This window comes from Dermacentor andersoni, chromosome 1, assembly GCF_023375885.2.
Source record: "Dermacentor andersoni chromosome 1, qqDerAnde1_hic_scaffold, whole genome shotgun sequence".
Taxonomy (NCBI): domain Eukaryota; kingdom Metazoa; phylum Arthropoda; class Arachnida; order Ixodida; family Ixodidae; genus Dermacentor; species Dermacentor andersoni.
In genome coordinates, this window is record NC_092814.1 from 154,228,108 (window position 1) to 154,254,187 (window position 26,080).

The following is a 26,080-nucleotide window of genomic DNA, read 5'->3' on the forward strand; positions in this document are numbered from 1 at the left end:
GAGGCAAGAAATAATCTGAGTGTCTCTAACCGACGTGAAACATTACCTTGGTTCTGTCCAGCTACGTGGCATTTGCATATATTTGTCTTGGTGCATGATAGTTGGGACACCCTGCATGTAGTACCGGATATCTCGGTAGTCATACGTAGTCGTACATATGTAGCCCCATAGGCCCTCATGTGTATGCACCGCAGTTACTGCGTGCCACGGGACCGGTTGTTGCATAAATGGTTGCACTTTCGGCGTGCGCGACACAGCCGTAACTAGGCTCTAGTAGGTGCACTTTCGCGCTCCGCGAACGCTTCCTTTTGTATCCTTACACGAGTACCTAGGATTACAGTGACCTTCTGATTTCACTGTTTCAGGAGTGGCCAGAGGACATGGCAGACAACCTTTCTTTTCTGGTCGTGTGGAAAGGTCATCGTGGCGAGCCGCAAGACTCCGTTTCGCTATATAAGCGATTCTTCACTACAATTGACATACCCAGAAGAATACGTTTTAGCATGAGTGATGTCTTACTCCAACCGGGTACGCACACTGAGGAGCGCCTGTTTCAGGCTGTGTGCACGATTACGCTGCTAGACGGCAGTGCCACCTGTAGCGAGTTGGGCACAATGTGTTCAAAGATAGCGCAGCAGTGGTGTTTTCTGGGCAAGATCGTTCCGTTCAAGGGACATTTGCAGTGGCTGATACCGGACCGTGAGCGCGGGTTTTGGCGCGGTTGGGCTCCGCACGAAACAAATATACCAATGGAGTCTCTCTCTTTCGGAACCTTCGCTGGCCTCTCCGTATTCGCGCAAAGCCACGTAGTTTTTGCCGATGATGGCCCTCCAGGTTACACACTGACTTGCGCGTTCAAGCACGATGAAAAGTTGCTGCAAGTGCTGCTCATTTTGCGCCACAGTCCTGCATGCAAGCACCTTTCCAGCACGTTCAAGCTGGAGATAGCATACGGCAGCATTTTTCGGGTTGTTGTGAACGAGATCGAAAAAGACCATGACGCCATAGGCATCTACCTTCAGCTGGTCACCGTCCCATTGCTATATCGAAGCGCAGAGGATTCCTGCAGGTGGGACATGCCCAACGGGAATGCAGATGGTGCATGGTTCAACAGAGTGTTTCAACTGGGATGCCCGTGTTTTTGGATGATGCGCAGCTGCGACATCGGTGGAAGCTCTGTTGTGAAGTTGAGTCTCAGGAACAAGCTCAAAGCACGACAAGCGGTTAGTCGTCTAACTGCCCGTTGCAAGCGGGAGACAACTTTTCAGTACTCTCCGATGTTGACGCACAAGATTGGTTCTCAACTGAAAGAGATCAGGAAACGGTGCACCACCAAAGTTAAGCCGCGCCTTGGTTTCTCAGCTTGTTATGCTTTAAGTGCAGTTCTACAGCAAGGAAACAATGGATACTCTCAAATGGCTTTGCTTGCTCGGGACAAGCTGGAAGAGTTCGAAGAGGAATTGATTAACTTTGCCCACACTAACAGTCCTGCCCTCGAGGCTGCTCTTTTTGCGATCCGTAGTGCAATCGAGGAACACGAAGTTGTGGACATCGTCCAGTGCCTACCGAAGCTGTTTGCCAAATTCTGCACCGCTGGGATTCACCTCCCAAAGACACCCGCTGGAACGCGCTTGGTTCGACGTTCTATTGTCACTCCGTCCAAGGTTATTCTGCTTCCTCCCCAACTTCACAACGAGAACAGAATCCTTCGCAAATTCGACGCGGAATACTCGCTACGCGTGTCCTTTCGTGATGACAATTTGCAGCACTTATCTTACTCGCTCATGTCCGGCTCTTGCCGGCAGTTGGCAATCGAAAGGGTCGTCACCGACACTCTTCGACAGGGTCTGGTTGTAGGAGACAGGCAGTTCAAGCTTCTGGCTTCCTCTTGCAGCCAGCTGCGGGATCATGGTACATGGTTCTACGCTACGGTGAGTAGGTTGTTTATAAGTGCTTCCTGATGCAATGATTCTACTGTCGTAGCATGTAGTAAGGTATGCGACCGGGATTGTTGGTGTTCCATGTTGTTAACCAGCACAAAACGAGTACGGTAAAAAAAGGGGAGACGAAGACAGACGTTCTTCGTTCCCACTCCTCCCCCCCCTTTTTTTTTTTCACAGCTAAGCAGTCTAAGGCTATGATCTGGCGGATGGCGTCCGCGCGTGGACCCGCAATTTTCATACGCGGGCCGATCCCGAACAAGGTGCAATACCGGGCCGACCAGCGGCGGAGGTGCTGTTTGCCATTAAGAGGCCCACATAGACAGCTTCGCAGGTCATCCTTCACAATGTGGAAGAGCAGTTTTTTCTTTCGCCGTCCTTCATCTCGTTTCGCGCTGTTTAACAAGTAGCATTGTAACCGGCACGCTTTATATGAGCTTATCTTTCGCGAGGTCTTTTCAGCCTAACGAAGTACCTTACTTCAATATCAAATTCTATAGGCTATGAAAATTGCCTGAAATCCCATAACACCAAATCACTGTTCCCAATGGTGCAATTCTGTCCAGTTTCTGTAAACGGCCTCTGCCATAATTTGCTATCAAGGTTATTTTACGGCGTATGCTGTGAAAAACGTGATCAACGAATGCCCTGCCCTGTTCTCTCCCTCCCTAGTCACATTCGGACGTTGTTGGTGCGCCTCGTTCAGTGACTCCCGCGTGATGGTAATGTGCCGATCAAACCGATTCTACTGAAGGATTCAATGACTGGTTAGTGAATGTTTAACAAACGACTTCATACTCGTCGACTGTCGACTACTCCTTCAGAAGGAGCCGTGGAGAGAATCGGCAGGCTTAAGTACAGCATTGTTTGGGGAATAAAATATTTCGCATTGGAGTCCGTGAGCATCAAAGTACCTAGTCCGATAATTTTCCTTGGGGCTGGGTCAGTCGGCGTTCAGTATCTCGTCTCTTCTACGTGCATTGGAAGTTGACACACGGCTGTTCCTGTGATACTAGCTTGTAATTTGACCCCTTTCAAGAAATTCCAAGGATCATGTGAATCTCTTTGCCTGTCATTGATGCTTCTTGTAGTATCTAGGCTCGGGCAGTTTCCCCATGGGAACTGCTGCAGGATAGCTTGCTCCCGACGTCGCAACTTGCTTCGAATCTTGTACAAAGCTAGCTGGATCGCTTCTACGTGGTTACTGTCAAAATATAATTGTTGTGGATTTATAAAGTAATAAATATTAACGGGCACACGCGCACCCGGCATCGTCAGTTTTTCAGAACCGATGTTTGCTTGTTGTGGGGCAGGAGCCCGCGGAAAATTTTACGATGACCATACGTAGACCAAAAGTTGTCAAGGCCCACCTTTCCAGGAAACTAGAGGGCCCCTGTGTTCGGACTGGCTATAGCCCTAAATATTGTCCACTAAAATCTGACAGCCCACAACTGGCAACGTCACAATTAACCATGGCACAATGGTGTGTTCTGCGGCAGCAGGTGCAAGTTTCTAGTGGTCTTTATGTCAACCTTTACATATCCTTTAGTACCTCACGTCAAGACTCTATGGTCAGGCGTGTCTCGTGCTTGAAATTCACCCGTATCCTTTAGGGGGTCGCGCGCAGCTAACTCTGTTCTCGATGCATGCCTACTGTGAGTTCGCAGAGCCCTCAAAGATTTTTTATTGCGGCAGCGGTTATCTGCATACTTCAAACTGGGACATGACGCGGCGATCGCTGTTCTAGCCACCTGCAGCCCCTCTTGGAAATGCAAGAACGCTAAATTCTCATTCCAAATGCACCCTACACAGCGTTCCTCTGTCGAACACGGCGTACTGTGCTGTAGCACTGGCACGGGAACTAAGGATTAAGAAAATCAAGAAAAATTACTTTGACGTACGGCCAACGGTTCAAGACGCTGGCAGCAGCCTATCTGGTGGCATGAACATGGGATGGTGGCTTGGTGCGGCGTGGTCTTCTCCCTCGCTCAAAGGAGGGAGGGTGGGAGGGTGTGCAACGACTTTCAGCGCGCTAGGAGGATATCGCAGGGGGCTAGTTGGTTCGACATAACACTGTCGCGCAAAGAGACACAAAGAGCTCAATTGTCGTGTTTCCTCGCTGACGTCCTGTCGCTTCACCTCTTTGCACGAGTGTTAAGAGGAGGAGGGGGAATGGGCAGGTTAGCGTGAATCTCTTCTTCTACTCCCGCTACGTCGACTGAGCGCGGGCGCGAGCTTCCTGCGTTGGGTTCTGCGATATGTTCGAAGGCTATAGCCTACCCGAGATGGCTGACGGCTTCGTGTGCGCTGTTCTCGCGCGCCTAGTTCTCATTAAAGGGGAATCCTCATGAAGAGGTAGTACGAAACGGAATTCGCTTGCCGCTGCTGCTGCTCTTTACAATGCCAGCGTGCTGACAAGTGTCCGCTGTTATCGATTGCGATGTGTTCATGTTTGCTTGTGCACTCGTGACACGTGCTTGTTCGTTTAGTTAGTGATAGAATGTTTGCAGCACTTTATACAGCTAATAAAACGGCCAACCTTACTGCGTATAGCTGTCTCATAATTTGCTATCGCAATCAATTCTACGCCTTTCGTGCGAACCTGACTTTTTCGCTTTCGTCATTTGTTCTTAGGATGGCAAGGGCTACTCCACCGACATGATCCGCTACTGGATGGGCGACTTCAGCGGAATCTCCAACACCGCAAAGAAGATGGCACGCATGGGCCAATGTTTTTCATCCACAGAAGAATCCGTGAAAGTTCCCCTCCTCAGCGACTCTGTGCTAGAAGTCCCGGATATTTTAGGAGCGAAACATTCGGTAACAAACGAAGAGTACGTTTTCTCGGATGGCATCGGCATGATTTCTACACAGCTGCTGAAAGAGGTGCGTGTAGCCACATTGTTTTTTTTTTATTGTTTCCACCCGTAGGCACCGATGTACAGAGCGCCGGTTCTGTTAGAAGCACGTATACGCCACATGTGCGACTCATCCTAGAGGTACAGCATAGGTCCTAGACGTGTGACGCGGTTTCTGTGTAACCAACGCACGTACCTGCCTTCAAGTGTGTGATAACACGTTCGCTTTGTCGCTTCCTAGTGCTCCGACTAGTGCCACGTACGTCGTGTAAGACATCGACGAAGCTTTACCGCGAGCACAATTGCGCTACAATAGTGATAATAAAGGGCGATTAACGCTACCGCACCCACTTATTCTTGTAATACATCTTCACAGCTGTCTTTGACGACTTTCGCAGCATTAACAGATATCAGATACCACCTCTGGAGTGTACAATAGAAAGGCTGTCGCAGTAGGCCCTGTCATGTGGCCCAGTAACGCCATGGGCTACAAGGAACTTTTCTTTGTCAAGTACATCTCTGTAGTATGAAGTGTTCCTTAAGATACCGTTCTTGCGAAAGCGTAGAAGGATAGGGTAGTGATCGGTAATGTCGGTGGTAACAGTGCCAGCATCCGGTGAGCCTGTTAAGTTTGATAATGCGTGACCAATCAACGTGCCATCCGCAATGTTGGGAAATAGTATGGAGAGTATTTAAACATTCATATCCTAAACTACGGAAGGTGCTTGATAACTAGATAAATGAGATGAAGTGGTATGCAAGATGTTAAAATTTATATCGCCCATGATCATTGCGTTACAATTAGCGCATGATACTTTCTCCATGGCTTAATCAAGGGAACTACAGAAATCTGCAACTAAAGGTGAGCAATAAATGCAGCCAAACATTAAGTTCTTGCCTATACAGAACACGGGTGAATCAAATTCAACAAATACTGATTCACACTTAGTAATAAACACCAAGTCATGCCAGCATTTGTATGGAATATTAGATGAGACAAATATAGCTACACCACCGTGGTTATTCGTCTCTGTGAAAGTACTTGGAATCATACGAGCTAAAGCAGAATAGGTCCTTGTCATCATTACTAAGCCAGGTTTCAGACGCCCATGTTCTTCAAAAGGTGTTAAGGGTAGAAAGCAGGTTCCGTAAATCGAAATCCTTGCGGAGACTTCTAGCATTGAAGTGGATGATTGAATGGTTGTTGTGCAACATGAACTTAATCAGTGAAGATGCTCACAGGTAGGAATCCATGCTGAATGGTAATGACATTTAAGGGTCGGAATAGAGCCAATTAGTTGAAAATGGAAAGGTCAGAATCATCAGGAATGCTACAAACACGGCTCTCATTTGTCGTTCTAGCCTTAATTCGACAATTATCCGTCCACAAGTGCTTCCCATTAGCTTTCTTTAGCGCCAGTGCTTTGGAAAAGTGCCTTATTTAGTTGTGTCAAGTGGTCGCTGACAAATATAGAAAAGTTGCTGTCGAATTTGTCGATGTTACTCAGGCAGAGCCGTGCCTTTCGTACCTCGCTGATATAATCTTTTTCGAGAACAGAATCTACGCAATTTTTCCTTGCCCTTCTCTTCCTTTAGTAAAGACTCGGTGAACATCGATACCAGAGCAACTCACGGGACATCCAATTTTCCTGCGAACTCTCTCTCCACCCAATACAGGGAGACAGTCCTCGCCCTGAGTACCGGGAATACCCTTGATCTCGATGTTGTTAGAGCTCGATTACTGCTCGAGCTCGGAGACCTTGCGGGAAAGTGAAGTTTTCCGTTTCCAGGGCTTTGTGTTCTGCCACAAGCGAGGCCTTTTCACTCTGCGGCTTGTCAACCAGGCCTGTTTAAGGAATTCTCGGTGCCAACCGCTCTAACGCGCAAGTGGCGTTGCTTGCGCATTCGTCGTCTCCCTCAGCTGGCTACGTTCCCGCTCATCATTGCGTGAGCTCTCTCCTGCGTGAACCTGTGCAAGGTTCGCAGTATCGAACGTATGCGGAATGTCTCTAGTTATGCTAGATTTTAATGCCTCAAACAAGGCGAACTAGGAGTCCTTTTTTACTCAAGAATGCCTTTTCATTTGCCTTTCCCACCAAAAAGTCTAAAGAGGTAGTGGCGTTATACGCCTACAGAGAAAGGTTCTTTAGTTAAGAGAGTGTGAAAAGCGATTTTGTTTCTTTGATAGGTGCACAAGAAATTGAAGCTTCTTGAGACACCGTCAGCCATTCAGATACGCTACGCCGGGTACAAAGGCATGCTTTGTCACAATCCGTTGCTTCCTGGACGCCAGCTGGTTCTACGAAAGAGCATGCGCAAGTTCAACTGCGTCAACTCCGAGAGCATTGAAGTGATCAAAATTTCGGCTCCTCGTAAGTGCGCAGTGACCACTTAATTCACCGCTCTTCCTGTATAATTTCGCGGTAACTCGGGACGTACTCGCATCTTGATGGTATGAGCATGGTGTAAAAATTGCACTGCACGTTCAGGTGGTATAAATTACCTGTTAACTAGTTACTTGTTTCGACTTATTTGATTTTTACTTCCGTCTGCGTTAGTCTTCGCAAACGTCGGTGACAAGTCTTTTTTTTTTTTTTCCATTGGGTCAGGCTTCTTCAGTTAACGTGCTACGCTTATAGAAATTTGTGAATGTAGGCGCTTCAGGGAGGTTGCAAATAAGAGTGCGACATCATGTCCAGTGGTTGGTTAAATGGCGAACGTGTTAAATATACATGTGCGGGTGCATATAATGGCAAAGTAAATTTACTCGCAGTAGAAAACAGAAGCTTGTCGGGCATTTACATACCCTAACAATACCTACAATATTTGGTACTTTCAGAGAAACGTCGGAACTCGTATGCACAATATTCCTACGATCGGTGTCGTAAAGCGATTTACGTAACTCGAGGTCTTGTATCACCTTGTACTGTGCAATATTGGGCTACTGCGACACCTGCTTAGGAAAGTGTTGCCTATTGCAAATTTATTTTGAAATGTACTGTTGCAGTGATTCAGGAAAGTATAGTCGAGTAAGGTTGATTGAAGCCATCTTGTACAAAAGTTTATATACTGTATATAGACAGGTTTTATATCTATTACAGGCTTGTAGACTATGGTTTATAGGCACTTTGTGAAGGGCGGTAGCTGACGAGCAGCTATGTTTTTGTCTACGTAGTTGCACGGGCATTTATAAATGTCGCATAGCTCTATTAGGATAAAACGCTGGCATTGTTAGTAGCGCCTTACAAGTAACGGTGCAATGGACTTTGACTGGCAACATGGCGCACTACTGTAGTAAATGGCTCTGCACCTTCAAAGTTTTCGGTTTGTTGTGCCCCAGTGTCTTCCTCACAGGCGCCTTTCGTTAAGTGCAGCTCAAGGAAGGTTCCACCCGTCAGATAGCATTGTCCCTTCCGTAGTGCTGGAATCTCAAAGCTGGACATGTGCTAACGGGTGGAATTTAATTCCGTGCTAAATACTTCAGTTCATGTTGCGCCGTTTCCAACTTTCATACTGCCGCAGCCGTCATGCTGTTACTGCTGTCGCTTGGGCTTACTGTCGATAACTGCCGGCCTCTGTACCGTGCGCTTCTCGAAGACGAGCGGGGCGGCATTCCTCTTTGGCGTTCTAATTGACTCTTGTATTGTGGTACAGTGTTATTGCCTCCATGCCGTACTGGTGACTGCGTGTAATCGCTTGTACAACTGCTCTTTTCCATCTCTTACTGCTGCCAGGTCCAGTATTTCTCAACCGTCAACTGATCACACTTCTCGAACAGCTCGGTGTTCCAAGCCGCATGTTCTTCTGCCTGCAGCAACGCATGGTAATGCTTCTCACAGAAGCGCTCGTCTGCGACAGCAGCGCGCTCCAGGTGCTGGACACGTACGTCGGCTCTGCGCTCCCGTTCAACCAGCTCACACGATATGGTTTCTCGCTTACTCGGGACCCCTTTGTGCGCTCCATGCTATTCGCGGTATACAGGACATCCATGGGTAAGCGATGCTAGTAGTTTTTCTACTTGCAGCACTCTGTCCGACACTACTGCTTTTCGCTCTCGCGTTTTTCTTTTTTTTTTTTCATTGCATAGTATATAGCAATGGTCTCTAAGCACTTTACCCTGAATGATAGGTAACGGGACAAACCTGGAATATAAAACAAGTGAGCGCATAAGGCATAACATGCTTTTTCGATGTAGCTTTATTTGATCAGACGACGAGTTGCATGTTGCCGCGGGATCCGGAAACTTCTTGGTGAGCGTTGCAAGAAGACGGGTGAGCTAGCTAGTGAAACTGTCGCTCATGTTCCCCATTGCGACCCCGTGTAGTCTCCCCTGAGAGCGGACATTTCGCTTTCTTTACAGCGCAATTGTGGTCAGTTTTTGCCTCAGTCTGAGATTAAACTTTGAACAAAAGCAATGTTTAACCAGTCCGCACACAAGATTACACAAGTTGCAACAAATGATTGAGGACCTTAACAGCCAGAGTGTAAGAGTGGTGCTGAAGATTGATATGCAGAAGAGAAAGATAATGATAAATAACCAGGCAAGGGAACAACAGTTCAAGATCCCAAGTCAGCCTCTAGAATCTGAAAGTGTACGTTTACCTAGGCAAACTAATCGCAGGGAACACTGATGACGAGAAGGAAATTCACAGAATAAAATTGGTTGGATGTAATACGGCAGACATCGTGAGCTCCTGACTGGAAGCTTGCCGCTATCATTGAAAAGGAAATTGTACAAGCGGTGCATTTTACCTGTGCTGACATATGGGGCAGATACTTGGAGACTGAGAAAGAGACTTGAGAATAATTTAAGGAGCGCACGAAGAGCGATGGAACGAAGAATGCTAGGCATAACTTTAAGAGACGGAAAGAGAGCGGTTTCGATCAGAGCAAACGGGTATAGCCGATATTCTAATTGATAAGAGAAAAAAATAGAGCTAGGCAGCTGATGTAATGCGCAGGTTAGATAACCGGTGCACCATTAGGGTGACAGAATGGGTACCAAGAGAAGGGAAGTGTAGTAGAGGACGGCAGAGGACTAGGTGGGGCAACGAAATTGGCAAATTTGCGGGTGCTAGTTGAAATCGGTTGGCGCGGGACATGGGTAATTGGAGATCGCAGGGAGAGGCCTCCGTACTGCAGTGGACATAAATAAGCTGGTGATCATCACGCACAAGAACTGACAAAGCCAAATGTCTATAGTTGTTTGTACAACTTGAAAGCTGAGGAAGCAACCAATAATCACTTAAGTTCTTTGCCATTTCAGGGTTGTATCCTTTGTACGATAATGATCCGGTCCCTACAGATAAGGTAGACCAGAGCGCACTTTTAAAAATTCAGATATGTTCATTACCGTTCTAAGGTGTTGGAGACCGTGCAGAAGGCCCATTATTGACGGCTATCACCTTTTGTGTTTAGCGTATTAGCGGGATTAGCGGAACAGTGGAGTAACTGGAGATGCAAACGCGTTACCAACATACGTGACGACCACTTGGTAACATATGGTAGCAGCTACAGCCTTTTCTTTTTTAAGAGTATGGCTTGACATGATTTCTCAACAGACTTCACACTTAACTCGCTTCCGAAACAATTCCATACACCCACTTTGCTGGCCTATAAACGGAACTTGGAAATTTGTTGTAACCGTTCCCGCAGTCTTCCATATGCAAGCTAAAGACGACACGGCCGGCTCATCGCAGTCAATGTCGAAATTTCCAAAACCAGAAGGAAAATATAATCTTTTAATGTAGCAAATTTCAATACACTTTGCAAAGCATTTTTCTCGGTTTTGATGTCGTAGAGCGTGTGCACAGGTAAGCTGTTTACTAGTGCGATTTCTCAATTCTTCTAGGTAGCGACGAACAATCTTGCGAAACGGCTTGCATTTGTCGATGGTACCGATGTGGCTGAATAGGTTGTTTCGAATGACTCGGAATGTTATAAAAATGCTGATATGCATATAGCAGTAAGATTTAGTAGTTCTGCGGAAACCCGCAAGGTGGAGAGAATTAATAAAGGGAAAATAAGACATCCACCCGTTCGTAGCAAAACATCCACCCGTTCGTTCCTACGAACGATTGGATGTCCGATTTTCCCTTTATTAGCAGTAATACTTGACGCACCAGTGGTCAGGTTCCATACGCATGTTATCTGTTATCCTAATATTTCCTTTTCTTTTGCTGAGACCTTTAAAAGTTTCTCATTATACAGCCTTGAACGCTTTCAGGTATCGCGATTTTCTTCGGTAGCTTTCCAGGCTAAACGACTGGCGAAGTTTTCATACCCAAGCTCATAGTCCTCACTCCCAAGTTATGCGAAGCAGTACACTGCAGCATGCGCTCGCGGATAAATTGCGCTCATGCGTCTGATTTCTGTGGGAAGTTCCTCTGCGCTTCTCCCTGTCACCTCCTTTTATGTGTAGTGTGCCGCTTCCTGTGCATCCACCCCAAAGCACCCTATCTTGGTTGTTACAGAGTCCCTGTTGTCCAAGTCCCGCATTGCTGTGCCGCACAACATGGGCCGGAACATGTTCGGCGTGTTGGATGAGACCAGGACGCTGCAGTATGGCGAAGTGTTCGTGCAGTACACTTCCCTGGTTCCACATAGCCGACGTGACGATGACCCCGTGACTACAGTTCTTACCGGTATCCTTTTATTCATTAATCTAATGCATATGCTGACCTTTATACTTCCGGAGCGTTCTGTATTAACCGAGAAGCATCGTTCATTAACATCCGCCGTGGTTGCTTAGTGGCTATGGTGTTGGGCTGCTAAGCACTAGGTCGCGGGATCGAATCCCGGCCGCGGCCGCCGCATTTGTGGGGGCGAAATGCGAAAACACCCGTGTACTTAAATTTAGGTCCACGTTAAAGAACCCTAGGGGGTCCAAATTTCCGGAGTACCCCACTGCGACGTGCCTCGTAATCAGATGGTGGTTTCGGCACGTAAAATCCCACATTGTTATTTTTTTCATTCAGTACCAACGCTGCTCGTTGCTGCCTTCGGCAATATTTAGTCGACAGTCCATATATTGCGGTTATTGGGTCAATTATTTCAACACAAACTACCCAGGTAGCTTTCCCACAGTCGCCATACTGTCTTCACTCATTCAGCATTTCTGTCCAGCTTGTTCCACTTTTTTTGTGGAATAGCCTAAAATATCAGTTCCACGATTAGGTGAGCGTACCCCCGCTATGAATAAAAAAATACAGGGTAGCACTGTAGTTCCTGCGGGTATACCAGACCACTCTCGTATATCCGACTCTACAGTGTGAAATGTAGAGCGTAACAACGCGTCACTACGGTGACAACTTCAGTCCTTGCGAGATTGCCTGCAACGCGAAAATTACTTTCGTGATAACATTCGCCAGTTTCTCCGCTGTTTCTGTGAAATTAGAGCCGCCAGTGAGTCGCATACAAAATGCGAAGTGTGCAAACTACCAATGCAGCTTTCTTTGATAAAGTAATAGGACGCTCTCGAATTGACAATTCACTTAAAAAAAAGAAGGGATTTTTAACTTATGTTTTTATGCATCTCCACACACCTCTACCTATCACAAAAAAAAGAAAAATCGTGCTTCTACATTCTACTGTTCCATAGTTATCGGTTTCACGAAGTACAAATTTGAGAAGTTCTCATTTCACATTTCTTACTTGCTTGTTTTACGATAATAGATTAGTATATTCCGTGGGCATTGCATGTTCCGAACAAGTTGTACATTGTTTGATGTTTTGCTTCAATCTTTCATAAGGGGGCACTTCAATGACTTGATTTGACGCATCGCAATAAAGCGGATGGGCAATGGGCTCTACAGAACATGTCCCTAACTTCAATAGCCGTGTACATGAAGCTGCCGATCCTAAAATTTGGCCTCTTTGATGCTAACTTCCACGTTAACAGTGCAAATCACGCAATTTTAATGTTTTACGGCAAATAAGACTTGTACCTTGTTCGTTTACTTATAAAGCTTGCCCTGTGAAGAACCAGTCTGTTATCGGGCACTCACCTTGGGAGTGCACTGATCGAGCGAAGCCAGCAAGAAAAACTTGAAAAAACGGGCAAAACAAGAGTCTGAAGCATATTGGTCTTCTGGCCCTTTACTTTCATGTCTCTATTGCATCTCGTAATCTTCAGTATTCTTTTTCTCGGAACCATTCCCTTCAGGTCATCTTATATTATGGCCTGTTTCAGTATGTAAGCGTGCAAGACACCAGTTCTTGCTCGTTTTTGATGGACATATTCCCATGCACGTATCGCATATTTTTATTCTAGTTCATTGCACAGGCCGTAGGTAGTTCTGCATAACTCCTAAAGCATTATGGGATGCAGGAATCTGTTTTATTGGTACGAGTGGTGTCGTGAAGAACAAATTGGGCACTTTAAGCGCCAAACGCATAAATACCATTAGGACTGTCCTTCTAACCAGGGAAAGCCGTACAATTTTATCCTGTAATATAAAAGTTTATCTAGAGCGTGTCCTCGTGCCTCAACGCGAGAGACTCGATGTGCGATTGAAGCGGTGAAGAGAAAGGGGAAAATGAACACGCGAGGATAGCCCACCGGAAAGTTAAACGGACTACTTATCGTGACCTTATAGTAGTTTGGGCATTTTGTGTTCGGTATCAGAGTTTATTACTCGTCCCTAACGAGACGCATGACATCGGCATCAGAAACCCCCCCAGGTAGACTACACTACACTGAACTACAACCATTACTTGGCATATGTCAGTTAATGTTTTTTTTTATTCACAGAAAACTGACTGCATGTGGAGTTCCGTAGTAAAATGCTAATTTTCACAGGAACGGTGCTGGTGACGAAGTGTCCCTGTCTTCATCCCGGCGACGTGAGGAAATTCACTGCAGTCGATCGGCCCGCACTTCATCATGTGAGAGACTGTATTGTTTTCCCAGCAAATGGACACCGGCCACATCCTGACGAAATGGCAGGCAAGCTTACAAAGACTACCCTGCATCTGCGGATGGCAGTTGGTTTTAGAATATGCATAGTGTTTTCTTACCTTCTCTGGCTAACCTCCCTGCCTTACCTTTCTCTCGCGCTCTTTACTGAGCGCAGGCCCACATAGACCTCGCTATATTTCAATTGACGATGCACCATGGTTTTATGAAGCCCTTGAATGGCAAAGTTTCTCTAAAGCCTTCAGTGCTTTCGAGCATATTCCCAATCTGCGCTCTCCGCCAACGCCCAGACGGCAGAAGCGACATACTTCGGATGCACGTTCCCATTCAGTTATGCTGTCGCCGCGTAGGTTTAGTGGCTATGGCATTCTGCTACTGTGATCGCAGGGTCCATTCCCGACCATGGCGACCGAAATTCAGTTCGGTGCGGAATGAAGGGAGCAAAAAAAAAAGCACTGTTTGCAATGCATGAAGAGCCCCAGATGGTAAAAAACTAGCCCGGCACCATCCCCTACAACCTCTTTTGAGCAGACAATACAATCTAGTAAGACCGATCTTAAAACGAGAACTCTTTAGTTCAGCATGCCGTTAATCATTGGCTGTCATTATGCCGTGTGAATGTGCGCACTGTATTAAATATGGTGCGAAAACTTCACATAGTTCTTGAATAGACCTCGAGTGAACAAATCGTTTCGGTGTGGAGCGAGCCACCCGTAATTGCGCGCCGGCAGCCAGGCGTGATCGTAGCCACATGCAGATACAGTTTCACGTGAAAGGTAGGGGCGCCTTGAGTGAGAGCTTCTTGCTGCGAGTATTTTTTAAATGCGTGCCACTCTCGAGTGGTGGGACGCCAAAATCAGCGCTGCCCACCACTCTGTTACATCCGGCTAAAGATTGCGAGCAGCGGAGCACATCTTTCAAAGCAGCCGCCGACATTCCATTTGACCTCGTTTAGCTACTAGTCCGCTTTCACTTTTATACTGACAATATATAGTCGTTTCTTACAAAATCCGACTACTAGTCAATCAACATTGAACGCAGGCTGTTGTAGATGTTCCAACTCTATTGCTCTCTTACTTTTAACGGACCCAGTTTCCGCGGGTGATGTTTCTTGTAAACAAAATATTCTGCACTGTTTTTCAGAACTTTCGCGATGTTGCCTTTGCATATCTGTACAATTAATATTTTAGCACTACCTTATGCTGTGGTCTGCACCTTGCGCTTTACCATTCGATCTGACATTGATTTTAGAACTGTAATGTGGAAAGGTTTGCAACATTAGGTAAATAGTCGTGTGCCGAAGATGCGAGACCCTACATTTCCTGGCGTGAGACCGTTCTGCTGCACTGCTGTTCACGGAAGCACCTCGTTCGGCAGTGCAGTCCATACAGTCGCCAAATTTCTCCCCGCTCGCACGGGTACTCTCTCGCGTCTGAAAAACTAGTCAAACTAAACCCGATCGGTTTGACTTTGAAAGTTCTTTGGCGCACTGGGCAGGGCCCAATTCAAAGGCAAAGCGCATGTTTGTAGCCGAACGGCATGCCGAGCATGGTGAAGCCTGCATGCTGACAGGCGTACTGCTGGCCCGACTTCGGTGGCGCAAATTCATAACGTGTCCTGTTCACGTTCGCGCACAGATCCGCTGCGGACAAATGTAATAACACCACTTTTGTTCCTGTCATGCTTCTAGAAAAAATTCGCCCAGCACAGACGTATAACAGTGTCTCATTTGCAGGCTCTGATTTGGACGGTGACGAGTATATTGTCATCTGGGACGAGAGTCTGTTCTTCCCGGGGTTCAACAGGGAGCCTATGGTTTACGGACAAAAGCTTCCACAACAACGATCAGACCTTAATCTGGTAATTACGGTCGTCATGTACATGCTATTTCTGAGGCGTTCATTAGTCTGCGGTGCCGTTTCCAGAGAAACATTCCAATTGCATAGGGACGTCAATGCCCTAAAGAAGTGCTGATTTTTTCCGAAGGATATTCGCTGCTCCGTGTGGCATCAGCATTTTGTTCACGTTTCGCGACACATTTTGCGGGAATGCGGTCATTGAACTTCAATACGCACTGAGGTGTGGTCAAATCCCCCCGCCTGGCACCCACTGGTATATGCAAGAGCGCACCTCGAGAAGGCGTGCACGGCTTCTCAGTGGTTCATATTCACTGCATACCAGGGGATATATTGCAAGAAAATTTTGCATCGGCTTCCTATCAAGTATACCATCTCTACATTGCACTCTCGCCGCCGAATCGCTTGTTGAATGGGTTCCGCGATGTTAGTAATACGAAACGGCGACTCGCGGCGCTATGGATTTTCTCCTGTGGTTACAATTAGCATTCGCTAACAAATTCACAGCGCAAAATATCGTTTACTCGCACCTCACTACACCGTATGACCGATACAAATCTGTTTACTGCAGCGAATGCAGCGTACCCGTCTCAGCGCGCGTGTGTGCCAGCACAGACGCGTCGCCATGAAATGTGACGTTAGAAGCGAGATTTCCCGATACGTTGATCAGATGTGTACCCGAAACGTTGCCATGTAGCTTGTTTGCCTTGATGCCCTGCACCCGTACCTGCCTCATGACCCCTGGCTTCTATGTCATCCACGTGCGCATGTGCGCGAGACGTCAGCAGGCAGGCTGTTTCCAAACGGTATACATCCGACTTCTTGGAGACATCTCCACGCTCGTTTAGTCTGCTGGCTTTCGTTTTCATTCGCGATTGAAACGATTCTTATAACTCGGCCGAACTTCAGTGTTTTTCGGTAGGGATGCTTTAAACGTTCTTCACGAGTCGCTGATCTTTTTCCTTTTTGCATGCTTTCAAGGTTGACGGCATGGCGCAATTCGTCTCGGACTACATCCTGAACGACAACGTTGGGGTCATGTCCAACGCACACCTAGCCCTTGCTGACAAGCTCGACAGCGGAGTGTTCTCAAGGCCATGTCTTTCTATAGCAAAAAAAATCTCGACATGTCTCGACTTTGCAAAGACTGGTGTACCCGCTCTTTTGGAAAGGAACGAAAGACCCGAAGAGTACCCGGATTTTATGGACAAGGGCGGTCACAAGAACACTTACCGTTCGAACAGGGTTCTCGGACACCTGTACAGGTTCCAAAGGTTTCTCGAGTCAGTCGTTAGCTCTAGCTTCAACAGTCACCTCGTTGATGGCGGTAGCAATATCAAACTGCTTGAATTGGGTGGCTGGAACCGTTACAAGTTCATCGTAGAGGAGCTTTTTGCTGCCCACGAGTCCGATATGGAGCGCATACTCAAGCAGTATGGCATAAAGAGTCAAGCGGAGGTCGTGTCTGGCTTCATCAACGACGTCTCTGCCTCCAACAAGAGCCACTACGAGAAGAGCAACGTGGAAGTACTCGTCGCGAAACAGTACCGAGCGATTGTAGAATCGACAAGGGAGCGATTCTTCAAAGAAGTTGATTATGCTTGCCGCATGGAAAATGCGCGGTCGGAAGTAGATAAAAAGCAGATTCTTCTGAAGATGGCATCCGCGTGCTTTATGGTTACGTACTGCAATGCACGTAAGACCTATTCCAGCTTCCCTTGGTCTTTTGCGGACGTCATTCTCCTCGTCATGCAAGAGAGTTCCTCTCGTCATGAGCATACGAGCAAGAACCTTCTCGTCTCCCGCCTGGATGACCAGTTGGTGGCTGCTGCATCGCAATTCTCTGCCAAGAGAGTGGCCCTGGAAGTGGTGTTGAAGTGGGCCGAGAAAGAAGACTTGCTACTGCGGACTACAGCCGTGAACTGTGCTCGGATTTGCAAAAATTGTTTAGAAGAGCTCTTCTCCAAAAGCACGCTTGCAGAGGAGGCCACGGATGCTGAAAAAGGACCTGAAAAGCAGCTGCCTTCCGCTGGTCGTTACGTCACTGCCTTTCTGCGTTATGTCAGCAGTTCCACCATAGTCTTCCCTGATTGCGACGCCTGCAGTCAATCATCGCAGACCCACACTCTGACAATGGCTGCACTCAGGACCTACAGTATGTTGTCAATCTTGTGCGACCTCTGCCATCTGGGCCTGCCTTGTGACGCAACTCTCCATGAACCCGTGCAAGAGATAAAGGAAGGCAGCTCTGTCCGCATCAAAGTAAGTGATCTCTTCTAGGGTTCTTTGAATAGTTCAATTTGCAAATGCGAATATTCGAGGAAAGATTGCTTAAGTGATGAAATTTTCGAAGTGATATTTCCGTGGTGCTCTTTGGCCATCATTGGCCCTTGCGTCAGAAAACCACATAGGTCTTCATTTCTGTGCAGGCCACTTGGTAAAATAAAGGCCCATTTATATTTGACAGCTGCATGTGATGCCTTTCCCAACTGGTCTTCCGGCCGATGGAATAGCTTGTAAAGTGCTTCTGGTGATAACAGCGCGTCACCAGATGCAAGCATCGTGAGGCTAGCCATAAAATAAACTGCGTTAATTCTAGACAACAAATTGTAAGGGTCTCTAAAAGTGAGGCATTCGTACTGAATCATCTGAGCCTATTCAGAAGTTATTCTACCCTCGATTTCTCTCAAACTGGTGCCTGTGCGCAACACACACGGCTCTCCTGCAGCAGGATCATTCGGGACAGTCGCCGCTTGCCTCGGTTTTTCTCCCTGCTACAATGCGCGTGAGTTTTGCGGATTGCTCGGCAAGAAAAACACTCGCTCGCTGGTTTGTTTGTTCGGGCTACTCACTTACGTTGACAATCATTGTCGATGGTTCCTGCACTTTTGTCCACGGGCAGCGCAGTCGAGCATCCGCTGTAAACTGGGCCCGTGTCGTCGTACATGAAGGGGCGTAGTCAAAGCCTCTGCAGTGCTTTAGGTATGTCGGCAAACAGACTGTAGGAAACAGTCGGCAAACACGACCCAGGCAAGTCGACGATGTTGAATATCAAGCAATGCGTGCTCTTTCGACCAGATATGTAACGCGCAAATTCTATTCGACGGGATGCACGCGCAGCCGCCGTATGCCCCTTTAAATTTCGTTATACTATGCATCGGTAATTTCTTCGTATTGCTAGCGTACGGTCATTTTCGCAAGATGAATGGGCCACGACGAAAACAAGCGAAACGTTCAATCGACATCCAGTCTCGGCAGCATGCATTCAATAACGTATTGGGAAGAAATTTAAATGTCAGCGAGCTGGCCATTAAAGTGCCGTAGTGGGACAGCTGCAATGCATTTGTCTAACTAATGGTGATTGTATCAGGTGCACTAAAGCGTTTAGAGTATGCAATATTTTTTGCCTCTCTGATAGACACAAATGGGCATTAATTGGATTTGTAGCAACCGCGAACACCACCTCATCTACTCGGGAGCGGAGTTTGGCCATTTGCTGGTACCAGTGTTGGGGAATCTGAAATCCTTTCGTGATGTTTTCGTCTCTGGTGGCCGCCGCAACTATCGCCGCTTTACGAATCAGTTCTACTACTCGTGTGTGCAAGTGCTCGCCTACTTTCCAGAAGCGCCGGGGAAATGGGTAAATGGCGCAATCGGTATAACCGTCACGGCTACTTCCATCTTCGCCAGTCATTTAATGCCGCGAGTATATGCGCATATGGCTGAAATTGCCGCCGAAGCGATAACAGCTGCTCAGAGAACGCCGCCTTTGCGTAGCTAACCCTGTTATCAAAAAGTGCGAAGAGCGACGTGAGAGCATGAAAATTATAATGCACTTAAGGGCAAAACTAAATGCATGTTAACTTAATACGGAACTTGCAGTAGCATTGGTAATATGCTGTATATCCACATTCTGCCTCATTCTTTTATTGCCCATCGTGAAATCGACAGCCCTATGTTCCTGATGATGCCCTTGATGTCCACCGTATGGTGGAACTGCAACCGGTTACTGGCGTTTGTTCCAGTTTGCTCGCAGTGTCTTCACAGCAGGGTTCGCGTGAGCCCAGAGTCCACATTGGTTTGGCAGCCGATAGAACTGCTAAGCAGGAGGAACGCCTTCCATCTTGAAAGCTAACAGCTGAGACGATGTCAGTGGCAGTAGTGGCAGTAAATGGGCGACGGTCGGAAGGGTACACAGCGGTGCTACATCGCTATCATGCGTAAGAGGTGGCCTACTATCTTACTATTTCTTGCCTTTTTCTACAGGCCAGCGCGTAATGCTAGCCTGTAAAGTTTTACGCAGCTTTTATTACATAAGATCGTAATCATTGTTTGATGTTGTTACACGTAACCCACGCTATCCTTGTGCTTTTAACCATCAAGTCGTCGCGCTAAAATGTTCCCGCAGAAGTGTCTACTTTGTTCTTAACGGTCGTGGCCTGTCATACATTCACTGGCCAATATAATTGGTCGCTTTTATTTGGCTCATGTTAGAAATTGAAAACGACATTCAAGAGCAGCAAGGTTGCGCTGGGCGGATTACCCGCCGGGCAGGACGTTGCTCGTACGACGTGAGGCATGCGTACTATAGCGTTCGGCAGCTTGCATGGTCTACCCCACTACGACTTTCATACCCATCCACCTTTGTCCCACTGCCGTTCCTGCTTGCGCAGGACGCGGCGATGAATGAGGGTAGAAATCCTACTTGTTCCGTTGTGGTACTGGTCGGCTGCTTGTTTTGCGCTGATTTAAAAGTTCAATCATCTGAATTTGTTGCATTTGTTCTGTGATGTACTGATGAGTTTATTAGCGCTTTCCGCAATACATGCGTTTCCTGTGCAAGGCCCAAAAACATTCACTCGATGCTCTGGATGACGGCTGTCCTCCAGCTACAGTGCGCAGCATAACACGGCAGCCGACCATGCGCCTTACGCGTGGCGTCATTTCTTTGCGCAGGTGTCCAACCCAGCCTTACGCGACATGCTGCTTCACGGACAAGACGAAGTGGCCGGCCTGCTCTCCTCTTGGTCTGGCGTACAGGAGGTTCACATCCGGCGTGGCATCGACCGCGCAGGCGGTCACTACATCGTCGTATCCTCTGTCGGCCGTGACTGGCAGCGCTGGTTCCTCGAAGAGTTGCTCCTCCAGCCTTGGCTTGCCCGCGCGATCTTGAAGCGCAGCCTTGCCGAATTTATTCGTGCCTGATTTTTCTTTTGACGCAGGTGCAAGGCTGCACTTGCACCTCACGCACACATTTTAACTGACTTTCTCTTTTAATCTTTTAACAAGCTGACTTTTTAGCGCTGTGCAATGGTCCCGCGAGAAACTTCTCCATTGTGGCCTGTAGTGCGGGCACATAACTTTCTAACTTTTTTCGTTTCACGCAAAGGGAAAGAACATTGCACCCATGACTCAAACTAACCAGCGCGTGTCTCTAACAGCTGTTTTAGTTGTACTTGTTTTGTGTACATGTTATACGCTTTAAATAAAGTGACAAAGAAATGGCTTTCCCTTTTGAGTAGCGCTTAAAGGGTGCGATTAGAGTAGTACATGCGATTTATATAGCACATTCTGCTAACAGCAAGATCAGCTTCATTGCCGCCTTCGAGACCGCTGCCTCCAGACACAAGGGTTAACGGCTGGTACAGCCAGTCAGGCCCTTAAATCGGCGTGCACTCGCTATCCTCGTAGCAGAGCGTTCGCGGTACATGTGGCGTATGTGTAGTCGTCAGCGGCGTTATCTAGAGTTCAGACGGCAAATGACGCTCATGCCGGCAACTGACGGATCGCTCCGCTTACAGAGCTGATTGAGCGGTGGGCGCGTCTACTTGGCTTCTCGGTCGTTTTGCTGCTGAGCTGCAGATGGCGCGTCGCCCACGTCTCGCAAGGCGCACTTATCGAATGGGGAACTCTACAGTTCCCTGCAGTGCCTTTGGCTCGTAAAATCTGAACGTAAGCGACGCGCAACTAAAACTGCCTACTGTAGCAGAGCTTCCACGAACGCCGCAACAACAATGTTCATATAAAAGCGCAGTTAAACGCCTCTTGTGCAATCTAGGTGACGCTTCCGATAGATTAAAGCCTAGGTGGACGTCACATCCGGAAGCATCTTCGCGAATGCGCGTTGTTTAGCACCAACAATACAATCAAATATGCGTACGTTAATTCATACACGGATAAAACCGATTTCCCGATTTTTGCACCCTGAAATTTTGTCACGATCGGTTTAGACAAATTTCTTCCCGAAGTTCCCCCTCCGTAAAGGACACATGCAGGTGTTGCAAAACTAACGAACGCTGCGCCCTTGTACGAGTACGTGATCAATATCCATTGGTAACACTATTGGTTACCCGCCGTGGTTGCTCAGTGGCTATGGTGTTGGGCTGCTGAGCACGAGGTCGCGGGATCGAATCCCGGCCACGGCGGCCGCATTTCGATGGGGGCGAAATGCGAAAACACCCGTGTGCTTAGATTTAGGTGCACGTTAAAGAACCCCAGGTGGTCAAAATTTCCGGAGTCCTCCACTACGGCGTGCCTCATAATCAGAAAGTGGTTTTGGCACGTAAAACCCCAAATATTATTATTATTATTACACTATTGGTTTATTATATACGCTTCCTTTTCCCCAAACACTCAACAAAAACATGCATACAGAATATATTCAACACCTGCCGTATTTGAGTGAGCGAAAGTTTCTTGCATCTTGAGTAGCCGCGTTTACATGAATACGACAATGGCCTATTGGATCTCATTTCCTTAAGTTGCATACGTGTTAACGGCGATAATGCTCTAGGAAGCGAACACGGTGCTTTGCATTGCGAATTGTAGCTGTGACGTTGAAGACGTTTACTCGGCTTTGTTCCGTTTAAAGAAGGGCGCCAGGTTGACCGAGTTGTATTCCCTTAATATTCCAATGACATTCGGCACGAAACAGTAAAACAGGGCGAGAAAAGACAAGAATGAAAGGCCCGACAGGTCTAGGATAATATATGTATATCAATGTAGGGGTCGGCGATTGAAATTCGATACTCGGAGAGCCCATGGCTGTAGCCGCTTTATGCTCGGCCAGCGGGAGATGGACACATTAACGAAGGAAAGACCTACTCAAACATCCACCAAAGGCTCTATTCTTGACATAGCGCCATTTTCTTCGACACGTGACGTAGATGCGACGCGTACAAAATTGCGCCGTTGGCGCCGATTTGCTTTCGTAACGTGATATAAACTTGACGTTTTGCATTTTGAAACTGAAATAGAGGCAACGAGCTCGCCGTTATTTATAAAGCAAATCGGTTTTCTCCTCGGTAAAAATAAAGCAGCTAGCTCAATGTGTACGATTATTCCGTGAAAACGTCTGTCGCTTCCGTCGTCTGATTTATTAGGATGCGTGTCCCCGGGAAATGGAATGAGTAATCGTATATTGCGGCCAACGAGCTTGTTTTCTATCCTGAGACCGCATAAAATGTCAATTCACATGTTCGCAAAGGCGGGGTTGAAATGCGATTCCAAACCAATGAGTAGCGACATCAATTATGGTCATGCGAGTGAAGCGCGACTACATCTCGCGAGGCAAAACAGAAGTTGATGAAAATAATGCATCTCGTATGTTAGCAATGGAAATATTTTAAAAAGTACCGACAATGTCATTAGGATTGGAAAACGTGAAGTCTCAAGTTGTTTGCTTCCATCCATGGATGATTGCGAGTACGAAACTCTGCAGGCTTTCTGAAGTTTGCTCGTGATGATGCGTGCTGAAATATGCTGAGATTGTGTTACCGTATTTAACACGGTAATGTCAAAACTCTTACGCGTACCCATAAGCAGTAATGGCATTATATGTTGTAGTAACCTTATAAGAAATGGGCAGTAACTTTATTTTCAACTGCCTTTTTTACTAAATATGTTTGGCTATATGTTCAGCACCAGAGAAAAACTACAGGTGACAAGCGTGCTGCTAATGGTATTGGTGGAGATGAAAGTGTGATTTTAGACGGCAGATCTTAAGACCGAACTACACGTACGCTTGGCAGCGCGCGAAAGCTCGCGCCCACGTGCTTTTGCGTTTGTTTCTATAGTACACTGTGGCTGCGCCTCGCGAGGAATGGCGGTTTGAACCTACAAGACGCGCCAGCGCGCGTCCCCTTGGCTTACATTTTCGCCTTGGTAGGCATCGTTTCGCATTTTTGTGAGGCCGCTAGAGCACCGATATTTGTCTGTAGTTTGGCCTTTAGGCGCCCGTTTCCGGGTTGAGCGTCGACGTCCTTCGGCGTAACCGCGCGAACGCGCTCGTGCCCGGTGCCCCTGCTCGCGCGTTCGTCGTCGTAGTCTTCCGCAGCTGGCTCCGATGCCACTCATCATGCTAGCGTTCACGTACAGCCCCTTCCTCCGCAAAGGCGCTGGCCCACTTGATGGCAGAGCTTTAGGAGATATTTAGCATGTACGTTATGTTGACCCTACAGAACTGGTCACCGCAAGGCAAAGCGATGCTACTTCATTGTAAGGCGCGCACGAGGGTCACTCAAAATCTTGGAATATCGCTATTTGAGGGACTGGCGATGTCAAGTCGGGGTCGCTAAACACTTCAAGCGGCGATGGCCGGAACGCACCCAGTTGGCGACAATTGACAAGCTGTAGAGAATATTGGAGAGGGCCCCTCGTGAGAACACTCCAACTCGAGGGTCGCCCGGCCCGTGGGTAATGGTCCTTCTGGAAACAACAGGGCCCACGAATGAAGACCGTGCCGGTGGAAGTATTGTTACGCTGAAGAAAGGTGCACATATATCTGCGCAGAAGTGGGTGCATCTGTGTGACGAACAAACGGAATGCAATTAAGTTGGTGCTCGATATAACAACCTAGGGAAGTGGCGAGACGAGAAGCCTTCATATAGACGTAAGTCTCTCTCGTGAAATACTCTCATTGAGCTTACGAAGATAGAGTGTATATAAACGTTTGTAACCTCAAGTGCTGAGCTCCTTCCGTAGAGACTATATAGTCCACAATTACTTGCTGTACACTGCCATTGTTACGAATATATACTGATACTTTTTCTTGCCCTAGTTGTCTGCCTTCACTGATCCTTATCACCAGAATATGCACCACTCGTGACCTTACAAAGACCAGCTTCACTGGTAATGCACACAACTGTTTCCGTTTTTCTTTTACCGTAAGGCTTGAACCGCGGGGCTTGATACAAATGTTATATTGTCTTGCTTCGATGTGCAACTCTAAACAATATCAGACGCTTTCTCGCACGTCACTCACGCTTGTGTGCCGTTAGTCTAAGCTCACAGTATAAGCTGATTTTACGCTGCCAGCTATCTCTTGTACATAAATAAATGCAGCTGATGAATATTGCAAGTGCCTGCTCAGAGTTGCAGCGTATTTGAGTAAAAGGCTTGAGGCTATCGGACGCGAATTCGAATGTTACACAATACCAAATGGAGTAATAAGCTAAAATGTGTAATTTATGCAGTCGTACGATCTTGTCTTCAGTCTGCATCAGCTCAGAAATTTAAAATTCGAGACATAGAGAAAAAAAATTATTGGGTATGCTGTATTGGGCACAGAGCCAAAGCGAGGCAAATTAAACGCCTTGTGCGTGCTGCCGAGGGTGTATGGACACTACGGTACAGAAATGACGTACCGAAATACCCAAGTGGCATTTATTCAGGCATTACAAACATTACAAAACTTACAGCTTAATTGATGATACAGCTAGTGGGGATGATACGGTCTAATCTTGCAATCATACTGGCTTCCCATTCGGAGTGGGCCCGCAATGGTCAAAGGTGGTGGGCACGAATTGGCCTTCCTCTGTCTTGACTCCCGGGTCTCCTCACGCCATTTCTGTACCCTATGTGTCGAACGCTGGGTCGCCATAGATGAGCAGCTGTCAGATTTCGGCAACAAATTGCACACTGTGAGCCTTATAATTTCTGATGAGCACAGGTTTGAGTTCGTTGGAGCATACCTACTATGGCCAGAGTAAGCTTTCTCAAACGAGATAACTCCCACTCGGATCGGCAAACGTACTGCCAACTATGCCTCTCTGGACGCTGAGCAAGAGACTGAAGTTAACTTCGATTGCGTCATACGTGGCGCAACAACGGCGCCATCTGTGCACGCGATTCACGCATGTTCGAGTAATGGCTTATTTTCTCTACACAACGATACCAAGTAAGATACGTGTGTGGTATGGTTGCAAACATATAAGTGAGAATAACGGTACATGTTTTTGTTCAATGCGGTTTTAAGGGTTAAATATAGTCCGACGTAGCGTGAGCGCTCGCACACGTTACTTCACGCTGGCGAGAACCACAGTGTCTATATTTCGACCGATAGTTCGAAGCACTGGCGCAGCCAACGTAACCGGACGCGGCCAACGCGCTCCGACGCGCCCGGCGTCGAGTGACGCTCGCCCACGCGCCGATAACGTCGAACTATAAACGCGCCTTTAGCAAGCGATCCCCTATGCTAACCAAACTGAAGTACACTTCAGGTCGAAAATG

General features: G+C 47.3%; 1 protein-coding gene across 1 annotated transcript; it reads left to right on the forward strand.

Annotated features, from left to right (window-relative positions):
* Positions 1-368: 368 nt before the first annotated feature.
* LOC126546252 (uncharacterized) lies at positions 369-21,077 on the forward strand. The gene is made up of 9 exons (XM_050194407.3): positions 369-1,931; positions 4,575-4,826; positions 6,987-7,170; positions 8,533-8,790; positions 11,272-11,442; positions 13,599-13,745; positions 15,451-15,575; positions 16,553-17,833; positions 20,528-21,077. Exons 1-9 carry the CDS (start codon positions 381-383, stop codon positions 20,774-20,776), a joined length of 4,218 nt encoding a protein of 1,405 aa, XP_050050364.1. The 5' UTR covers positions 369-380; the 3' UTR covers positions 20,777-21,077.
* Positions 21,078-26,080: the final 5,003 nt, after the last annotated feature.

Bases quoted from the DNA above. Each gene is read 5' to 3' on its own strand.
- LOC126546252 (XM_050194407.3), top strand. From the start codon at position 381: ATGGCAGACAACCTTTCTTTTCTGGTCGTGTGGAAAGGTCATCGTGGC. The intron at 4,827-6,986 runs GTGCGTGTAGCC...TTTCTTTGATAG, and splicing joins CTACACAGCTGCTGAAAGAG to GTGCACAAGAAATTGAAGCT. The intron at 13,746-15,450 runs GCAAGCTTACAA...TCTCATTTGCAG, and splicing joins ACATCCTGACGAAATGGCAG to GCTCTGATTTGGACGGTGAC.